This window comes from Gekko japonicus, unplaced genomic scaffold, assembly GCF_001447785.1.
Source record: "Gekko japonicus isolate JY-2015 unplaced genomic scaffold, Gekko_japonicus_V1.1 scaffold775, whole genome shotgun sequence".
In the NCBI taxonomy this organism is placed as follows: domain Eukaryota; kingdom Metazoa; phylum Chordata; class Lepidosauria; order Squamata; family Gekkonidae; genus Gekko; species Gekko japonicus.
This window is the reverse complement of record NW_015168673.1, coordinates 623,871-641,450: the sequence shown is the minus strand read 5'-3', so window position 1 is coordinate 641,450 and position 17,580 is coordinate 623,871. Positions and strand designations below refer to the sequence as shown.

The following is a 17,580-nucleotide window of genomic DNA, read 5'->3' as shown; positions in this document are numbered from 1 at the left end:
TTAACACTGTTACCAAACAGGCTCTCATGTGGCCATCTCCCTCCTTGAATCATTGGCTTTTCCTGTGCCCAGCAAGTAAGGATTGCTCACTTTGTTTCCATATGTGGCACTGAACATATTTACAGAGAAGAAACCAGGTTTCTTTATAACTGTTAACATTATAACTTTTCCTAGTGCTCTTCTGACCATTGCAGACTGTGCCCAGGGCAGCTGTTGCAGATGAGTTAATGAGGTTTTGGGGTCAGGCTGTCAGACTACAATTTGAGAGAGAGCCAAGTTCAAATCCCCATTCTGCCGTGTGTGACCTTGGACCGGTCGCACAATTTCTGCCTAACCTACCTTTCACAGTGGTTGCTGTGAGGATAAAATGAGAAAGGGAGAACAACATATTCTGTGGCGAGCTCCTTGGAGGAAGGGCAGAATAAAGTACAATAGATGGATGGAAAGGTGGATAGATGGTTGGATAGATAAATGCATTTATGTGCAGGGGTCAGAATGGAGCTAAGAAATACTGACTTTGCCACACATCGTAAGTTCAGAACAAGAATTACATTATCTAAGGTGCTAGAGTTTCCCCTTGAGAAAGTTAAGCTTTGGAGCCTAGGTACAATTAAGGCCACTGAGCACTGGTTCATACTCTCTATCAGCAGGTAACAGGCATGGGACCAAACAGGCTCTCATGTGGCCATCTCCCTCCTTGAATCATGTACATAGTACAAATGGTACATGCACATGTGATCCATGCATTCTGCATCTCTTCTACAAATTATTACCCAAATCAATCTCATCACTGGAGTTCTCTTACCTAACCTTCCAGAAGTCCTCTTACTTGATTTCTGGTTTGATCCTGCAGAAAACAAAACAAAAACCTTGTTAATTGCTGTGCTACTTGCTGCTGCGAGACTTGTGATCACTCAAAAATGGAAAGACGAAGCAGCTCCATCCCTGAACAACTGGAAAAACAAATTATGGGAACATTTTCTCCTGGAGAAAATTGCCTCGCAGAATGCTGTTATCACAACAGGTGGCCATCTGCGCACATTTCAAGCCATTTGGTTCCCAATGGTCACTTACTTGCCTAATGGGGATTTTCTCCCCAATAACCGCTTTTATCAAGACCTTTTGTAGTTTTGAAATTCCTTTTGGTTCCCTACATGCTGTTCAATGTGTCTTGACTTTTGGTCAGTTTAATATCGACTCTGAATACTTTTACCATTTTATGCAACGGTTTATTTCTGTTTTGTATAGAAAATAATTTTTAAAAATTAAAAAACAACAATCTGCATCTCTTCCTCTGCTGTACCACATGGAAACCTTCAATATAAAAAGCATTTCAGTAAGTCTTTTAACAAAGAAGGAATGCCATTTATTTCTTAAGTTGGAAACATTTTTTTTTGTTTGCATCAGAATGAACAGCTTCTCCGCAACGAGACAAACATGGACGGTGACAAGTCCGTGCAGATAGCCAGGGTGCTTCAGAATGCTACTAACCACACATTCCCCTTCTATGGAAACGATGTTCGAACGGCCTACCAGATGATGCTCCGCGTGCTGCAGTATGAGAGCCAGCAGCAAGGGTTCGACCTGGCTGCGATGAGGGATGTGGAGTTCAACGAGGTAATGAATGCTTAGCAGAGACTGAGAAAAGATAGGTGGTGTGGGACTGGAAAGAATGGTGCTGTGTTTTCTTCCACAATCCCCCCTGGAAGATATCAAGAAGCTGTCAAGGAAGACTGGACAGCAATTGGTGACCCTGCAACCAAGAAAGTTAACCTTAATGCCAAAGACACTGTTGTGTATTGGCTGTAAAGGAGATATGCGCTGAATTGCTGCATTTTCTCATTTGCCAAAATGTCCACCATGTACAGTAGCCAGAGAACAGAAGAACTTCTGTAAAATAGCTTACTTGAAAATCACAGTAAAGATCTCACATACAGAAATAGCAATCACAAGTTCTAGCACAGCCTGAGATTTGTTTATATGTGTGTTAAGGGGCAGCTGTTAAAAATAAATCCTTGTTGCGGCTTTGTGGACATGAAAGTACCACAAAATAGCAAGGTTGAATCTTCTGGGCATAAATGCAGAGCAGTGAAAGAAAAAGAATTTGTGAATATACTGTATTTATTTATTTACATCAATTATAGACTGCCCTTCTCACTTGGTCTCAAGGTGGATTACACAGAGTGAGTTAATACAATCAACAGGATAGGGTATTCAATAAACAATACAAAAGAATTAGGGGTTTAGAACCAAAAAGAAATCTAAAAACAGAATTGAAGCAAAGCATAAACCTTAAAATGATACAAAGATTACATAGAAGGATCCTAGTTTTCAGTACGCTAAACACAGTTATATAGACCACAGTCCCTAATAATTTATCTAAGTAACTTGGTGAATCATTTAGTACAGTGCAACCTCATTGCCTGCATAGAAAAGCCCTCTTGAATAATTCATTTTTGCACAGTTTGTGGAAATCCAGGGGAGTGGGAGCCTTCCTGACCTCAGGCACTCCATTCCACAGGGTGGGGTCCACAACGGAGAAGGCATGTGTACAAGCGGTTGTTGATAGTCTGGCCTAGATATAACTAAGGCATGGACCACTGGCTAGATCTGACTGAACGAGGAATATATGCAGCTGCCATGCCAGCCAAAACTGGCCAAAAGCATTCCAGGCCACCTGGTTTTCTAAGGTGACTGCTCTGTCGAGTTGCACTCCCAAGCTGTCAACTTGGCTTTTCAAGGGGAGTATAACCCCACCCAAGACAGGAGAGGTCTCAAGTCCCTGGTCTGCCTTTCTACTAAACCAGAGAATCTGTGTCTTGGCAGGATTAAGTTTCACCTTGTTCACCCTCATCCAGCACATTTCTGACTCCAAGCACTGCTTCAGAATATCAAATGTATCCTCTGAATTAGGGAGGAAAGAAAGAGAGAGCTGGCATTATTTACATATTGGTACACTGCAGCCCAAACCTCCTGATGACCTTTCCTAGCAGCTTCATATAGATATTAAACAACATGGTGGATCATATTGAACCCTTCGGAACCCCACAGTCCAATGGCCATGCAGCAAAGCGGAATCCTCAAGCACCATCTTCTGAGTGCAACCCCCCCAGATAGGACTCAAACCACCGTAACACTTAGTCCCAGCATTGAGAGGTGGTCCAGTAAGATACTGTGGTTGATAGTATCAAAAACCACAGAGAGATCCAGCATAACTAGCAGGATCACATTCTCCCTTTCTGCTTCTTGATAGAGGTGATAATTCTGAGTAAATCTCTACATACATGAAATTGGTTGATTAACTGATTCCAGGAGTGTTGCAAAGTGCCAACATTGTAGTGCACAACAGAATCTCGGGGTCGATTCAGAGTCCTTATGGCCATCACAAGGAATTTGGATCCCATGCTTCCCAGGTGTGTGCAAACCCACTTTTAACTGGGACCATGGTATGCAAAGAGAATGGGCTTCAGCCCCCCACCCCCATACCATTTTCCTGACTTGAATTGACTCTATGGAGCCATGGTTCACTCCATTGGCAAACTTAACACATAGTTTTCCAGTGGAGCAAATAGCAACTCCACTGGGCTGTTTAAGCTGGGAAAATAGTGGGGGATGTACCTTCTCCAAATGTGGCATGGTCCCAGTCAGAATTGGACCACTGGACACTTGGGAGGGGTCAAACTTAGGGGTGTGCAGGGGAGAAAATTCGGTATTTTTTCGGATTCGGATATATTGAACCCGAATTTTTTCAGGAAACCTGAAAACCTGAATACCAATATCGGTATAGTATAGATATCCAAAAATTTTCAGGATTCCCGAAAAATTCGGGTCCATTATATCCTATGGGCCATTGTAGTCAATGGCAAAAATCTTGTAACAAGTTTTCAGAGGGCTGGGGGGGTTGAGGTAGAGGCAAATATTCTAGCAATATTTGTATTGCTAAATACAAATAAAACCTGCTAATACAAAAATAAAACCTGCTAAAAGGCACAGAAATAGACGAAGGCAACTGAAAAGACAGAGCCTAGGCCCAGGTAGAAGGCCTACCCCCCCCCCAAAAAAAACACCCCAACTAGCCCAGAAAACACAATAAAAGGAACTTAAAGGCAACAGAACCACAAAGGACAAGAACCAAAGACAGAAGGCCTAGTCAGAGTAAACACCCCCCCCAAAAAAACAAGCCCAGAAAATACAAGAAAAAAAATTAAACTGCAAAGGCAACAGAACCAAAACACAAGAAAGAACCAAGAACAGAGAGAGGCAGAAGGCTAACCAGTAACCCCCCCAAAAAAAGCCCCAACAAGCCAAGAAATAAATATCAAATCAATCACAGTAAAAAAAGGAAAATGCAACCATCTAAAAGAAGAGAATCCTCCCCCCCCCAAAAAAAACAACAACCAGGAAGAGGCATGAGAGGCCCTAGAGGCCTATCCCCCACCAACCCCAGGCCCCAACCCACCAACCCACAAGAAATAAAGAATGTTTTAAGTGCCCTAATATAATTCAAACCAGTATGATGTCTTCAGTCTTGAATCTTGATCCGACGTAGTCCACAAGGCAGGAAAGCAAGCTCAAGGAGCAGGGGCTGATTCTAGCAGAAGCCAGCCAGCCATGCACAATCTCCAAGCCAAGCTCTCTCTCACCAGCAGCAGCAGGAACCAGGAACAGGATGGAGTCAGCCAGCCAGAGAGTCTGCTTTTATGCTCTCTGGGCATACACAGAAGGATTTCAAAAAAGAACAGCCTTTTGTGATTGTCCAGAGAGCAGATGCCAAAATCCTATTGGCCAGTGCTCCTTTCCCTGGGAAAGGAGCAAGCTAGTAGCTGGGCTTCAAGAACTGAAGCCAGCAGCAACAACAGCCTTGCAAAAAGTTGCAAGCTGCAGTGCATTTTGAAATGCATTGCAGTGATTGGCTGTCTGGAAGATCCCTCTTTCCCCTCCCTCCTGGAAACAGGAGCAAGAGGCGGGAAAGAGGGGAAAACGGTGGGAAAATGAGGTTTTCTGGCGTCCTTTAAAGTTTAACCCCCCCCCACACATACACAGCTGTTTTTCGGGAATCCCAGAAAAAGCCAGGGGGGAAACGAATGGGGGGGGGATCGGCTTTCCGAAACAGCTCTGGGAGGCTGTTTCAGAATCCCAAAAACCCGTAAAAAAACCAAAAAGGAGTTTTTCGGGTGGTTTTCGGGTAAGTGAACCCGAATTGCACATGCCTAATCAAACTCCCAGTGCAGGCATTATCCAAATTCTTTATGGTGGTCAAAAGGACTTCTTGTCATGTGAATCAGTTCTACGGATACTCTTCGGATTTACTAAGTTCTGGTTTAATTCAGCTTCCTAAATTGCCAAGTTCTAGACTAGGATCTCAGAGACCCAGGATCAAATGCCTACTCTGCCAATGGAAACTCACTGGCTGACCTTGGGCCAGACATAAATTCTCAGTCTATCTCTGATTTCAGCTTAGGTGAAATGCTTAAAATAACACCCACTGATCTTAACCACAGTAATTTTGTTTTCTTTAAAGCAAGTCAGCTTTGAGGTGTGATCTGCAATCCCCCCCCCCATTTCTTTTGACAGCTAGTACAGCTTTTCTATTTTGTGAGCAGTACATGTTTTCCTTTCTTTTCCAGAATATCATAAAAGCTGGCAGTGCTCTTCTGGACCCAGGCACTAGAGAGCATTGGGAACACATCCAGAGGACAGAGGGGGGCACAGCACACCTCTTGAAACACTATGAGGAGTATTTCCGCAACGTAGCAAAGAACATGAGAAACACCTACATGAATCCTTTCGTGATTGTTGCCGCAAACATGAGTAAGTTGCTGCTTTGTCATTTTTGTACTAGCAAGTGTGAATACCTAAGGTGTCAGAACACCAAATTTGGATCCACTGAGGACCTCTCCCAGCACCAGCAGCAGTGGCTTTTTCACTTCCTCCCTCCCCTGCAGCTTACAAGTGTCCCCCAATATGCTGTCACTCCTGGGAGCAGCATTTCAGGAGCTATTTTTGATGGGAGGGAAGAGGCGATAGTTGTACTGTGCTGAAGGAAACGCTCCAGTACATTAAAGCTAAGGGTTCTTTTACCAGAAATGGCAGGACTGGCTGTCTGTTCCGGAGATACGTAACCATTGGCACACATGCCAAACATTGGCAGGCTAAACCATTTTACTCAGCATGCAGGGTAAACTCTTTGCCCAGGTAACCAAGGCAAGCCTACTGAGGCACTGGCAGCATCTCTGGGGCCAGCAGTAAGGGAGAAGGCAACAGGCATGATCTAGGCCTGATAGTGCTTCCCAGATCTATGTAGCCACCAGCCAGGCCCAAATTAAGCCCTTGAGGTGCTGGCAGTGCAGCAGAGATCCGGGTTGCTCCCACTGTGTCTGGCCAAGTGTTTGTTGACTCACCAGCATCTTCACAGGTAGATGTATTTTTCCAGTATTCAGGCCCAAGTGGTTGCTTACCCCTGATCTGTAGAACGACTGTTATTCCAGGGATCTTAATTCTATTGACAGTGCGTAGATAAAGTTAATAGATCACAGAGCAAAAAAAACCCCCAGGCTGGGCAGCTTGCAAAACAGCTGCCCCTAGTGACATGGGCAGCAGGGGTCTGTGCTCCCTAGGGGCAGGAACAAGAAGACCCTGCAGGCCTAGCTATGGCTGTGCCATTAGGGCTGCATCCTACTGTTTTTTGGGGGGGGGGTATAAAACTGCTTGTGGGTGTGTGAAGGTGATGGAGAGGGACTGCATCATAAATGTGATGCTTCAACAGTATGCACTGTTGAACCCGTTCGAGGCAGCATTAGACCCGTGTTAGATCATTGACTTCAATTGACTTTAAAAGGTATAACTGTGCTTTGGACTATAATGTAGCCTTGCACTTTGGGGTATGCGTGATCTAGATTTGGCTGCCTTGAGCACCCAAATGTTTTTAATTTGAGTGTTCAGATACAAGCACTAAATTAGATAAACATGCTTGGGGCTCAGGTCTTCTCCGAGTCTGAGAAGAGAGCTTCTATGTTTTTCAGTGTAGCTTTTACAGCTGCCTAAAGATATATATGTCAGACACACATCTGACTTTCAGAAGGGATTGAAACTTCACCCCACCTCACCCCAGTTCTGTATTTATCTGAAAGTACAAATATAGCAGTTGTATTTTCAGAAAGGGGTTCCTGTAGTATGTATCCAAATAGGCACAAATATGGCCCATACCTTTATTTGATGTTGAAATATATGTTCTTAATGCCTTCTAGCCATAAATCCTAATTTCTTTTAAATATCCCTGTAGCATGAACATCTAATAAATAAATTTACTAAGTGGCCCTGTTGGCTTTGGATTCTGTCTGGCAGCAATGAAGTCCTAACACATATTATGGTAAACTCTTTTTTGTTCTAGTTATTGCTGTTGACATCTTTGAAAAGTCTAATTTTACGGGAGCTAAAGTGCCGCGGTTTGATGAGATTAAATCAGATTATCCCAGAGATCTTGAGTCATCCGTTTTGTTTCCTGATACTTTGTTCAGAGCTTCCAATCGAAAAGGTAGAATGCTATTCTTAGTACTTTTGGAAACTTCTAATAACAGTTCTCATAATTAATTACAAAGAGATAATGTAATCTCTCGAGGGGTGGGTAGAAAAGCATCAAATGGATAAAAATGGTTGATGTACCATGCCACTCTCCAAACAGAATTCAAGATGGGCCTATGCAAGAGAGGAGAGAACTTGACTCCTATCGGCTAGAACTACCAGGGACCACGTCTCTGGGAGCACCTCTTATAAGTGAATGGCTGGCATTCATATTGGACAAAGTTTGGGGGAAATGTTGTGAGCAAAGTCAAAACACTGTACAACATCATTTGTACTAAATAATCTCCACTGACCATATAGAGGGTGCCGTGTGTATCTGGCCTGTGAGCATTTACACTCCCTGCTGGGATTCCTGTGTTGTAATGCCCTCATGCCATGCATGCCCCACCTGTTCTGATGGTAGGCTTGTACTGTATATGATGTAATGCATCCCGTCAAGCTACACTGTTTTTACACAGGTGAAAGAGCTATATGGTAAGGAAATGGTTCAGAAAGGGGCTTTGGTAAAGACTGTAGACTGTACTGTGTACTGTCTGTCTCTGTAAGTATGCTCCTACTAGGTGATTTCTGCATTGTTTTAAGTTGTCATGTTTAAATGCTTATGCTTTGCTTCAGCATTGTTTCAGCTCTGTAACAGTTTTCAAATTTCTGCAGTCCAAATGCTATTGCATTGTTTATTGGATGTCCCAGCCATGGATTATATTGATTTATACTATTATGCCAGAGGCCTTAAGGCTATCTCAGTGAGAAAGATGGGCTATAAATAACATAAATAAATAAGTAAATAAACTGATGAATTTGCTGATCCATGAAATGGTTATGCCTCACCATCAGCTGCTTATAGTATATTTCTCTAGTATACCCTTGTTTAGTATGTTCCTTCCTACAGCTGCATATCCCCCCCCACCCAATTAACTATCACTACACTGACTTCTCCCATTGTACTTCACACTCTCATCCTTTTGCTCTTCCTTCTGTCTTTCCATCTAAACAAGTTTTCCATATTGAAACATGCTCCACTTGCTTCTCTTCCCATCTTGCTCAGCTTAGTCATTGGACCAACAATGACTTTGGATTGGAATAATTCCAAGTCTGTATTTTTAGCAAAAAAATATTCTAGAAGAATGAGGCCGAGAAGGAGATTTTATACAGCAAAAATCTGCTAACTAGTGATTCAGATAATGAGATAGCCTTAAGGCCTCTGGCATAATAGTATAGAAAAGAATAAATGTAAGAGGTATTTTCTTTCTGTCTTTCTTTCTACTTTTAGAAAAACAGTCCCGCCCTGGATCAGTCTGGGGCAGAGGCTGTGATGGTAATTTGCACAAGATGGTAATTTGGCAGAGTTTGAACAATGCTCAGTCCACAAATGTAAGAAACATAGCGTCAGTCTTGGAGAACTAAAATTAAAATGTTGATGTGTGCTTTAATAGGCATGTCCCCAAGTTTGGTTTTGGCAGGGGGGAGCTCACTAACTCTATTTTTATAACATGTGAAATTAAAGACAGTATCTTCTGTAATCTTCTATAGATATAGAAGTTACAGAGGTCATGAGGTGAAAAGGTTACTATGTCTTTTTAAAAATTTATCTTTTTAAATGGTGATCTGAAGTCTGTGTATTGGAGTATAAGTTCACATTAATTTTTGTCCTTAGTTGGTCCTACCATGAAGCCCTCCAAGCATAAATTGTCTTCTAAGATGGAAGATGAGTTTTCAGATAGTAGAAATGCCCTTTCAAAGAGAAAGCGACGGCACCCAGAGGAGTATAACCAATATGCTGTTGCTGTGGTGATTATATACCGAACACTGGGGCAACTTCTGCCTGAGAGCTATGATCCCGACCGAAGAAGTTTAAGGTACTTTATCTGTTTGTTTGTTTGTTTATTAGAACATTTATACCTCTCCTGTCCTTGTGGTTCAAGGCAGCTTACAATAGACAAATTGATCTTCTATGCAGTCCCACATGGGGACTGTGCATGAGCAGGCCTGCCATCAGATAGGTCTTTACAGCTAAAAGCCTCCAGGGGACACTGAATACCAGAGCCAGAAGCTTGTTCCCACCCAGGAACCACGTGCTCCTGTGCAGCAGCACCCCCACCCTCAGTTACTCTTTTGCCACTAAAGGAGAAGGTTGTGCTTTTCATAGTCCCCAGCTACAGTCGAGAGGTTCCAGAGTTGTTGAGGCTACATCAGATTCTGAGTCCTTTTGATGGCTCAAAGGGCTCTTTTCAAGAAATGCTCCCGATGTGGGGCAAAGATGACCCAAAATAATGCATATGCCCTCTGTCCTGTTTGGGTGAGGGGCATCGTTTTTCCATATGTAAGGCCTGCCAGCGCTTCACCCCTAAAGCTCGGGGGATAGGGCGTCAAGACTTAAGGCAGTGTGTGGGAGAGAGCCCTTAAAGCCTCAGAGCCCCCATCCAATTTAGCCCCAGAGAAAGCTTCCAATTCCATGTCTTCAGAATCGATGCGTTCAGCTTCACCTCCCAGATCTGTGTGTCAGCAGATCCAGTCTTGGTTGCACTCCCCTCCAACTCATAGAGATTTTCAGTGTAAAAGCAGAGATAACAAATACAGCAGAACACTTGCATTAGCTTTTAAAGAAAAGAAATCTTTACTAATGAGGGAGGTAAACTGGGAAATACTGGATCGAGGTGGATCGGCGCTGCTTCTTCTTCTTTATCTTTTGGCAGCGTTTGATATAGTTGACGATGAGGTGTTAACCCACCGCCTTGCCGACAACAAGGATATGGTACAGGCAATTTTTACCTTGGTGAGACAGTTCAGATCTCACCAGTTCTGATCAGTTTGGAAAATTCTGTGCCTTTTGGGATATATGGCTTCTACCACTGCAAATCCTGCCTATGGCTAGGTTACAGTTGCGTCCCCTGCAGCTCTGGTTTCTATCTTGTTGTAGAGTTGGGGTTCATGCCTTATGGCACAGATTTTCTATTCCCAGACCTGTGGTATGTTTTGTATTGTGGTGGTGTTCTATGGATAATTTATCCCAGGGAATTTCCTTTGGAGTTTCTGGACATGAGGTCGTCCTGACTACGGATTCTTCGCTCTTGGGTTGGGGTGCCCACTGTGAAGGATTCTTGGCTAGTGGTACTTGAGAAGCTGCTGCACATTAATATTTCAGAATTGTGAGCAGTTTATTATGCCCTTAGTTGTTTCTCAGATATCCTTTGTAACCAATCCATTCTCGTCTGAACAGACAATACAGTTATAATTTTTTATTTAAACAAGCAAGGTTGGTCCAGGGTCCATGTCTAAGTCTGTGTCAGGCCCCTTGCATGGGACATGGCAGTGAAGCCTGGGAGTTTATGCACAGAAGCTGACAGATTAAGCAGGGCTGACACACTCTCTCACAAATGGTCCATAAAGGCCACTTACCTGGAACCGCTTTTTACCCTCTGTGGGGTTCTGAACATTGATCTCTTTGTGATGAGAGAAAACAAAAAAGCTGTAAGGTTCTGTTCCTGAGCAGGAGTAGGAATTGGTTCCCTAGGGGATACGTTTCAGCTGCGGAGGCAGCGAGCCCTGTTTTATGCATGCCCTCCATTCCCACTCTATCAGGGTAAAAGAGAAAGCCAGGAGGGAGAGATGGAACATGATCCTGGTAGCACCCTTTTGGCCTCATCAAATGTAGTTTCTGGTCGTTATGGAGCTCTCCCGGGGCCAGTTCCTTCCCCTTCCGAATCATACAGATTTAATCAGCATCAATCAGGTGTTTCATCATGATCTGAACCACCTCACGCTGAAAGCTTGGAGGCTTCAGACAGAGACCTAATTTTTTCGAAAGAGGTTAAGAAGAAGAAGAGAAGAGATTGGATTTATACCCTGCCCTTCACTACCCAAAGAAGTCTCAGAGCAGCTTACAATCCCTTTCCCTTCCCCTCCCCACAGCAGACACCCTGTGAGGTGGGTGGGGCTGAGAGAGCCCTTTTGAGGACTACCCTTGAAGAGAAGAAGAAGAGGAGATTGGATTTATACCCCGCCCTTCACTAGGAGTCTCAGAGCGGTTTACAAACTCCTTTCCCTTCCTCTCCCCACTACAGACACCCTGTGAGGTAGGTGGGGCTGAGAGAACTCTGACATAAACTGCTCTTTTTCAAGGACAGCTGTGCCAGAGCTTGTGACTGACCCAAGGTCACATCAGCAGCTGCAAGTGGAGGAGTGGGGAATCAAACCCCGTTCTCCCAGATTAGAGTCCGCACACTTAACCACTACACCAAACTGACTCTGAGAGAACAGCTCTGAAAGAACTTATGACTGATCCAAGGTCATGCCAGCAGCTACATGTGGGGAATCAAACTCAGTTCTCCCAGATCAGAGTCCGTGCTTCTAACCACTACACCATACTGGCTCTTCACTTAATGTTCTCCTGTAATCATGCATGCCTAACACTAGGAAATCCTGTATGTATAAGTGGAGGCAATTTTCCCTCTGGTGTGGTGAGAGGGATGTGTCACCAGGTAGTGCCCCACTGCAGGCCATATTTGATTACTTATTACACCTGAAATCTAAGAGCCTGGCGCTCTTCTCTTTGAAGGTTCACCTGGATGCTATCTCTTGCTATCACAAGGGCATTGAGGCAGGATCAGTTTTATCCCATCATTTGTCCAAGAGGTTTCTTATTTATTTATTTATTTATTTATTTATTTATTTATTTATGGGATTTCTATCCCGCCCTCCCCACAAGCAGGCTTGGCGGGTCACAACAGGTAAATAAAACAACTGCCACAATAATTACGATTTTAAAAACCTATAAAATCTGGTAACATTAACCTTTGATGGCGAAACAGTGATACAACAAGCACCCAGGTGTACGCTGCGTGTGTGCCCAAGGGCCAGTGTATTGGGTAAATGGGCAAGGACATCTACCAGTGGCACAAGTTGACAAAGTATACAGCATAGAGGTGCATTTGGGCAGGGGAGGCCAATGTGATCAGACACCCGCTGCCTCAATCAAAAGCCTGACAGAACAACTCCATTTTACAGGCCTTGCAGAACTGTAATAAGTCCCGCAAGGCCTTGACCTCACTTGGAAGAATGTTCCACCCGGTCAGAGCCAAAAAGGCTCTGGCTGTGGTTGAGGCTAAACGGATGTCTTTCAGGCCAGAAGGTGTTGTTCAGCCAAGCATAAAGCTCTTCGGGAACATATTGGGAGAGATGGTCCTGCAAATATGTTAGTCCCAGACTGTGTAGGGCCTTGAAGGTTAATACCATAACCTTGAACTTGATCTGATACTCAACTGGAAGCCAATGCAGCTGGCAAAACACTGGCTGGATATGCTCCTGCAAAGACACTCCAGTCAGGAGGTGCACCACTGCATTTTTAAGGGGCTAGGTAATCTTTGCCCACCCTGGGATTCTTTAGGGCCCCAGTCGTCTCTACCTGTTGTGTTTACACAGTTAATGCTCATACCTTTTCAACCCCTTGCTGTGTGTTCTTTGGCAGAACTTTCTACGAAGTGTGTTTCTTAGTGGCTCTTACCTTAGCCAGGAGGGTGAATGAGTTAGCAGCTCTTCAGATAGATCCCCCATTTTTGAAGTTCTTTCCTGAAAGGGTAATCCTTTTCTTTAGTTTTAGGTTTCTTCCTAAGGTAGTTTCCAACTTCCATGTATCCCAAGATCATTTTGCCTCTGTTTTTTCCTTTACCGAGCTCTGAGAATGAGTGCTCATTGCATTTTTTAGATGTTAGAAGGGCATTATTATTTTACCCCAAGAGAACCCTGGAGTTTTGCAGGGATAGAAGCCCATTTGTTTGTTTTAGTGGCCCTAAGAGAGGTAGGAGAGCATCATTTCAGACCCTGCCCTGATAGATTGTCAGGGCCATTAGGGAGTGTTATGATTGGGCCAGATTACCATGTCTGTTGAACATTCATGCCCATTCCATTAGGGCAATGGCTTCTTTAGCAGAGCTGCCACCTGGTTGTCAGCACATGTATTTGTACATTACTATGTTTTGGATCTGCAGGCAAGACATGAGGCTCAAGTAGGCAAGGCAGTTCTTCCTTCGCTGTTCAAGTGAGGAGAGCACGGTGAGTAGCTTGCTAGAATTCCCATGTGGGACTGCACAGAAGATCAATGATGAAAACAAAGTTCCACTTACCTATAACTATTGTTCATCAAGTATCTTCTGTGTAGGCACACATACCCTCCCTCCTGCCCCGCTGCATGCTGTGGCTTCGGTGGCACTGGAGGTATTGAGGGTTGGGGCACTGCTGCTCAGGAGCACATAATCCTTGGATGGGAACAGGCTTCTGGCTTCAGTGCGCTGTGCCCCCTGGAGGCTTTTATCTATAAAGACCTATCCAATGGCAGGCCTGTTCATATGTAGTCCCCATGTGTGCCTGCGCAGAAGATACTCAGTGAACAATAGTTACAGGTAAGTGTGACTTTGTTATCTTCTTTAACTTGCTTTGAGTGACACTTATTATGGGTTAGATCTGCAGGTGCCTTAGTGCTGGCATAATAGTATTCACGCCAGCAGAATGGCACTTTCATGGGTGGAATGATGCTTCCACTGGCAAAGAAAGATGGAAAGGGTAATATTGGCGAGTTTTGTTTTCCTACTGGCCACCACTAATGCAGTTTCTACAGCCCCCATGACCCTCTAGGAGCAGAATCCGGAGGGCTCAGTGGGCTTCAAGTGGAGGCAGGAATGTCTTGCTCTGTCAGCTTCACTGTACTGGCCATGTATTGTATCAAGCCTCACATTCTGGTAAATGAAGGCTGTGTTAAAGGAGAGCGAGGCCACTTCATTCTGATGTGATTAGAGATTAATGTTCTGCCTGTAATATTTAACTGATGATAGCTCAGTAGCACGTGCAAGCCATCATTTGATTGTGGCAGTTCTCAGTTGGTGGTCATGTGGCCTTCAGTGCTCTTGAGCACTTTATCCACTGCCAAGACAAAGTAGGTGCTCGCTTGAAACTTGGCAAAAGTTCCTTGTTTGCATGTTTCACCATTTTGTTTTATCCTGCCAGGTTACCCAATCGGCCAGTCATTAACACTCCAATAATCAGCGCCATTGTTTATAGAGAAGGGGGATCTTCACCCAATCTACTGGAAAATCCCATTACCCTTGAGCATACCATGCTGGAAACTGAGGAGAGGACAAAGCCAGTTTGTGTGTTCTGGAACCACTCAACTGTGTATGTGTTATAATCTTTCATTCTTTTGGCTGGGAACTGTTACATGCTAACCCTTTGATGGTAATGGTGACTTTTGAACATATTTCATATCACTAGTCTAGTAAAGAAGGGGGTAGTGACAAATTTGCAGGCTGTCATTTGCATGGCGATGTGAAATGCCATCAAGTCACAGCCAGTAGGGGTTTCAAGGCAAGAGACATTTCAGAGGTGGTTTGCCATTGCCTGCCTCTGCATCATGACCCTGGTATTCCTTGGAGGTCTCCCATCCAGATACTAGCCAGGGCAATCCAGCTTAGCTTCCAAGATCTGATGAGGACAAATACCTAAGTAGTTATATTAGCACCTGAATAAAAAAGAAAAGTGGTTTTCTGATGTGGCAAGCTGCAGAAAAACTCAAATAAGAAAATAAAAATTTGGAAACTCAGTTGGAAAAGGGTCTTACTTTTATTGCCAACCAGGATTTAGACCAAGAGTGCCCAAAGAAAGAGAAGATATTTATGTCATCGTTTCTCAAGAAATTGGCTATAAAAAGGCATTTTTTGTAGGAGGAGTGTTGATGTCTTTTAAAGCCAAAATTGTTTGAATTTAAAGGAAAAACACAGAGAGAAGTGTGCTTGAGCTGTCATTTTGAAGCAGCAGCAAGCTGGCTCAAAGGCACATCCCTCTTTTTAGCCGCTTGCCATAGCTCCCCTGAGTTATCTTCGTTTGCAGTAGTGAAAAATGGAAAGTACATGCCTCTGGGTGGGAAGGAAATCACTTTTCTGTGAGACCTCTGACCTCTTTTCATCCGTCTTCTAAACCACATGGGGGATAAAAAAGCTGCTTGCCTACCTGATCCTTCTTGTGCAGCAGCATGAATAAGAGAGTTTATAGTCACAAGAATGTAGCACAAGTGTGTGTGTTCGCACAGGCCAAAGCTAACATGGGGTTAGGTTACAGATGCTTCTGTGGGTATGTTCACACTGGTACCACATCTAACATCCATTGCCAATGTAGGCTGCTGATACATCATGGTTGGCAACGCTTACCTGAGAGCCACAACCCCCTTTTGTTGGCAGTACAGGGGACCAAACAGAAGCCATCCTGGAGTCAGTTTTGCAGTGCAGTCCCGAACAGTGCTATACCTTTCTAAGCTCATTGACTTCAAAGGATTTTGAAAGGTACAGCTATGCTTAGGGTTGCACTACAAAGTTAGGAACCTTCTATTTCCAGTCTTCTTAAAATGTCTCTTACTTTTATGTGAGCAGTGGTAACCATACCCGTAAAAGAACACCCAAAGGGTTTTAGCTAAGCATTTTAAAGTCCTTTTGCTTTCATTGGGAGAAATATAAATACATGGTTAATTTTCTAATTGTAATCAGTGAGCTTAGAATTTTAGTTGTGTCTTGGCCTGTATTTCTATATGCAAAAATTGTGGCCATTATAGAACTGTTGAAAAAAATGCACTCTTATCTAAATTACATATTCAGACGTGTGGGAAACAGCCTTACACCCAAGGTTAGCTGTGTGCTGTTATAGTCAATACAAGGGCATAAAAACATACACATAACAAAGAATGAGATATACTTATAATAATGGGGTTTTATTACTGTCTTCTAACAAGGGTGGAAGGAGTCCTGAAGATTCAGTGCTCCTTGAAGATCAAAGAGGTGCTAAGTGTAATGAAGTAGTAATAATTGTTTATGTAGTTTACTTAAGCTACCTGCATATAAACTGGTCATTGGTCATGTCAAGGCAAGGTTTAAAGAAGAAGCATCTTCATGCTGTTTTAGACATTGCTTCATGAAACTCATCTACAGCTGCCTTAATGAGATCTCAGATCTAGCACATGATCTTCTTTTGGGAGAATGGATGGGAAGAACTCTAGGCTGTAAATTTCATGTTATGCCTTGTTTGTTTTCATTTCCTCACAAAATCTTGTCCATGGACTTGCAAAACAATTGTATTGATTCTCAATAAGGGGAGGAAGAAGTGAGTGACGGTAAAGGAAATAGCCATTTTAAAAGACCAGTGATGAATCAGTGGACGTATTCAATACGTCTTTGTCAGTGAAAGAACAAATGCCAGTTAATCTTGTTGGTTTTTGTCATCTGTTGTCAAATAGTATTGGAAACACAGGAGGCTGGTCCTCAAAGGGATGTGAGCTGTTTTCCAGGAATCACCGCCATATTGTTTGCCAGTGCAACCACATGACCAGTTTCGCTGTCCTGATGGATATTTCAAAGCGTGAAGTATGTGATGATATTGGCCTTCTTGGTAGAAACAATTATTAATTGGACTTTTAAAAAAGTGTTTTGCCTTTACTTTGATATCCAAGCCTCTGGTTTGTCAAGATTTGGTCCCCATGATACCCTGAAGCCAACAGGAAACGTCAGGGAGACTTTTTTTAGTTATCACTTCATAATGGAAATCTGTCTGAAGTTCCAAAATAAATAATAAAAGATTATCCGCATAAAAATAATTTTAAATTCAAATGAGTTATGTATAAAGCCATGAATATTATTATTTTGTCTAATGGCACAAGCCAGAAGTTCCAAACATAAATCAAAAATAAGAGGGGAGAGAGGGCAGCCCTGTCTAGTACACCTTTCTAGAGGGAATGGTGTGGAAAATATGCCATTGGTCAGCACTCTGGACCCGGGAGATGAATAAGGATTTCTAATCCACTTCAAAAATTCATGAGGAAAACCAAATTTAGTCAATGTAACAAAGATAAATTTCCAGTTTATTTTTTGTCAGAAGCTTTTCCAGCATCAAGTGAGATAATGGCAACTCAATCAGATCTGCTGCTATTTAAAGCAATCAGATTGATAACCAGCCTACTATTATCAGAGC

At 43.2% G+C, this 17,580-nt stretch overlaps 1 protein-coding gene across 1 annotated transcript in view; it reads left to right on the top strand.

The window, feature by feature from the left end:
* Positions 1 to 17,580, top strand: part of CELSR1 (cadherin EGF LAG seven-pass G-type receptor 1) — a 154,458-nt gene that overhangs the window by 114,373 nt on the left and 22,505 nt on the right. The window contains exons 19-24 of the mRNA XM_015415356.1: positions 1,408 to 1,617; positions 5,628 to 5,811; positions 7,391 to 7,534; positions 9,236 to 9,437; positions 14,578 to 14,745; positions 16,850 to 16,976. Coding sequence (XP_015270842.1) covers positions 1,408 to 1,617; positions 5,628 to 5,811; positions 7,391 to 7,534; positions 9,236 to 9,437; positions 14,578 to 14,745; positions 16,850 to 16,976 — 1,035 coding nt within the window. The remainder of the gene's footprint in view (positions 1 to 1,407; positions 1,618 to 5,627; positions 5,812 to 7,390; positions 7,535 to 9,235; positions 9,438 to 14,577; positions 14,746 to 16,849; positions 16,977 to 17,580) is intronic.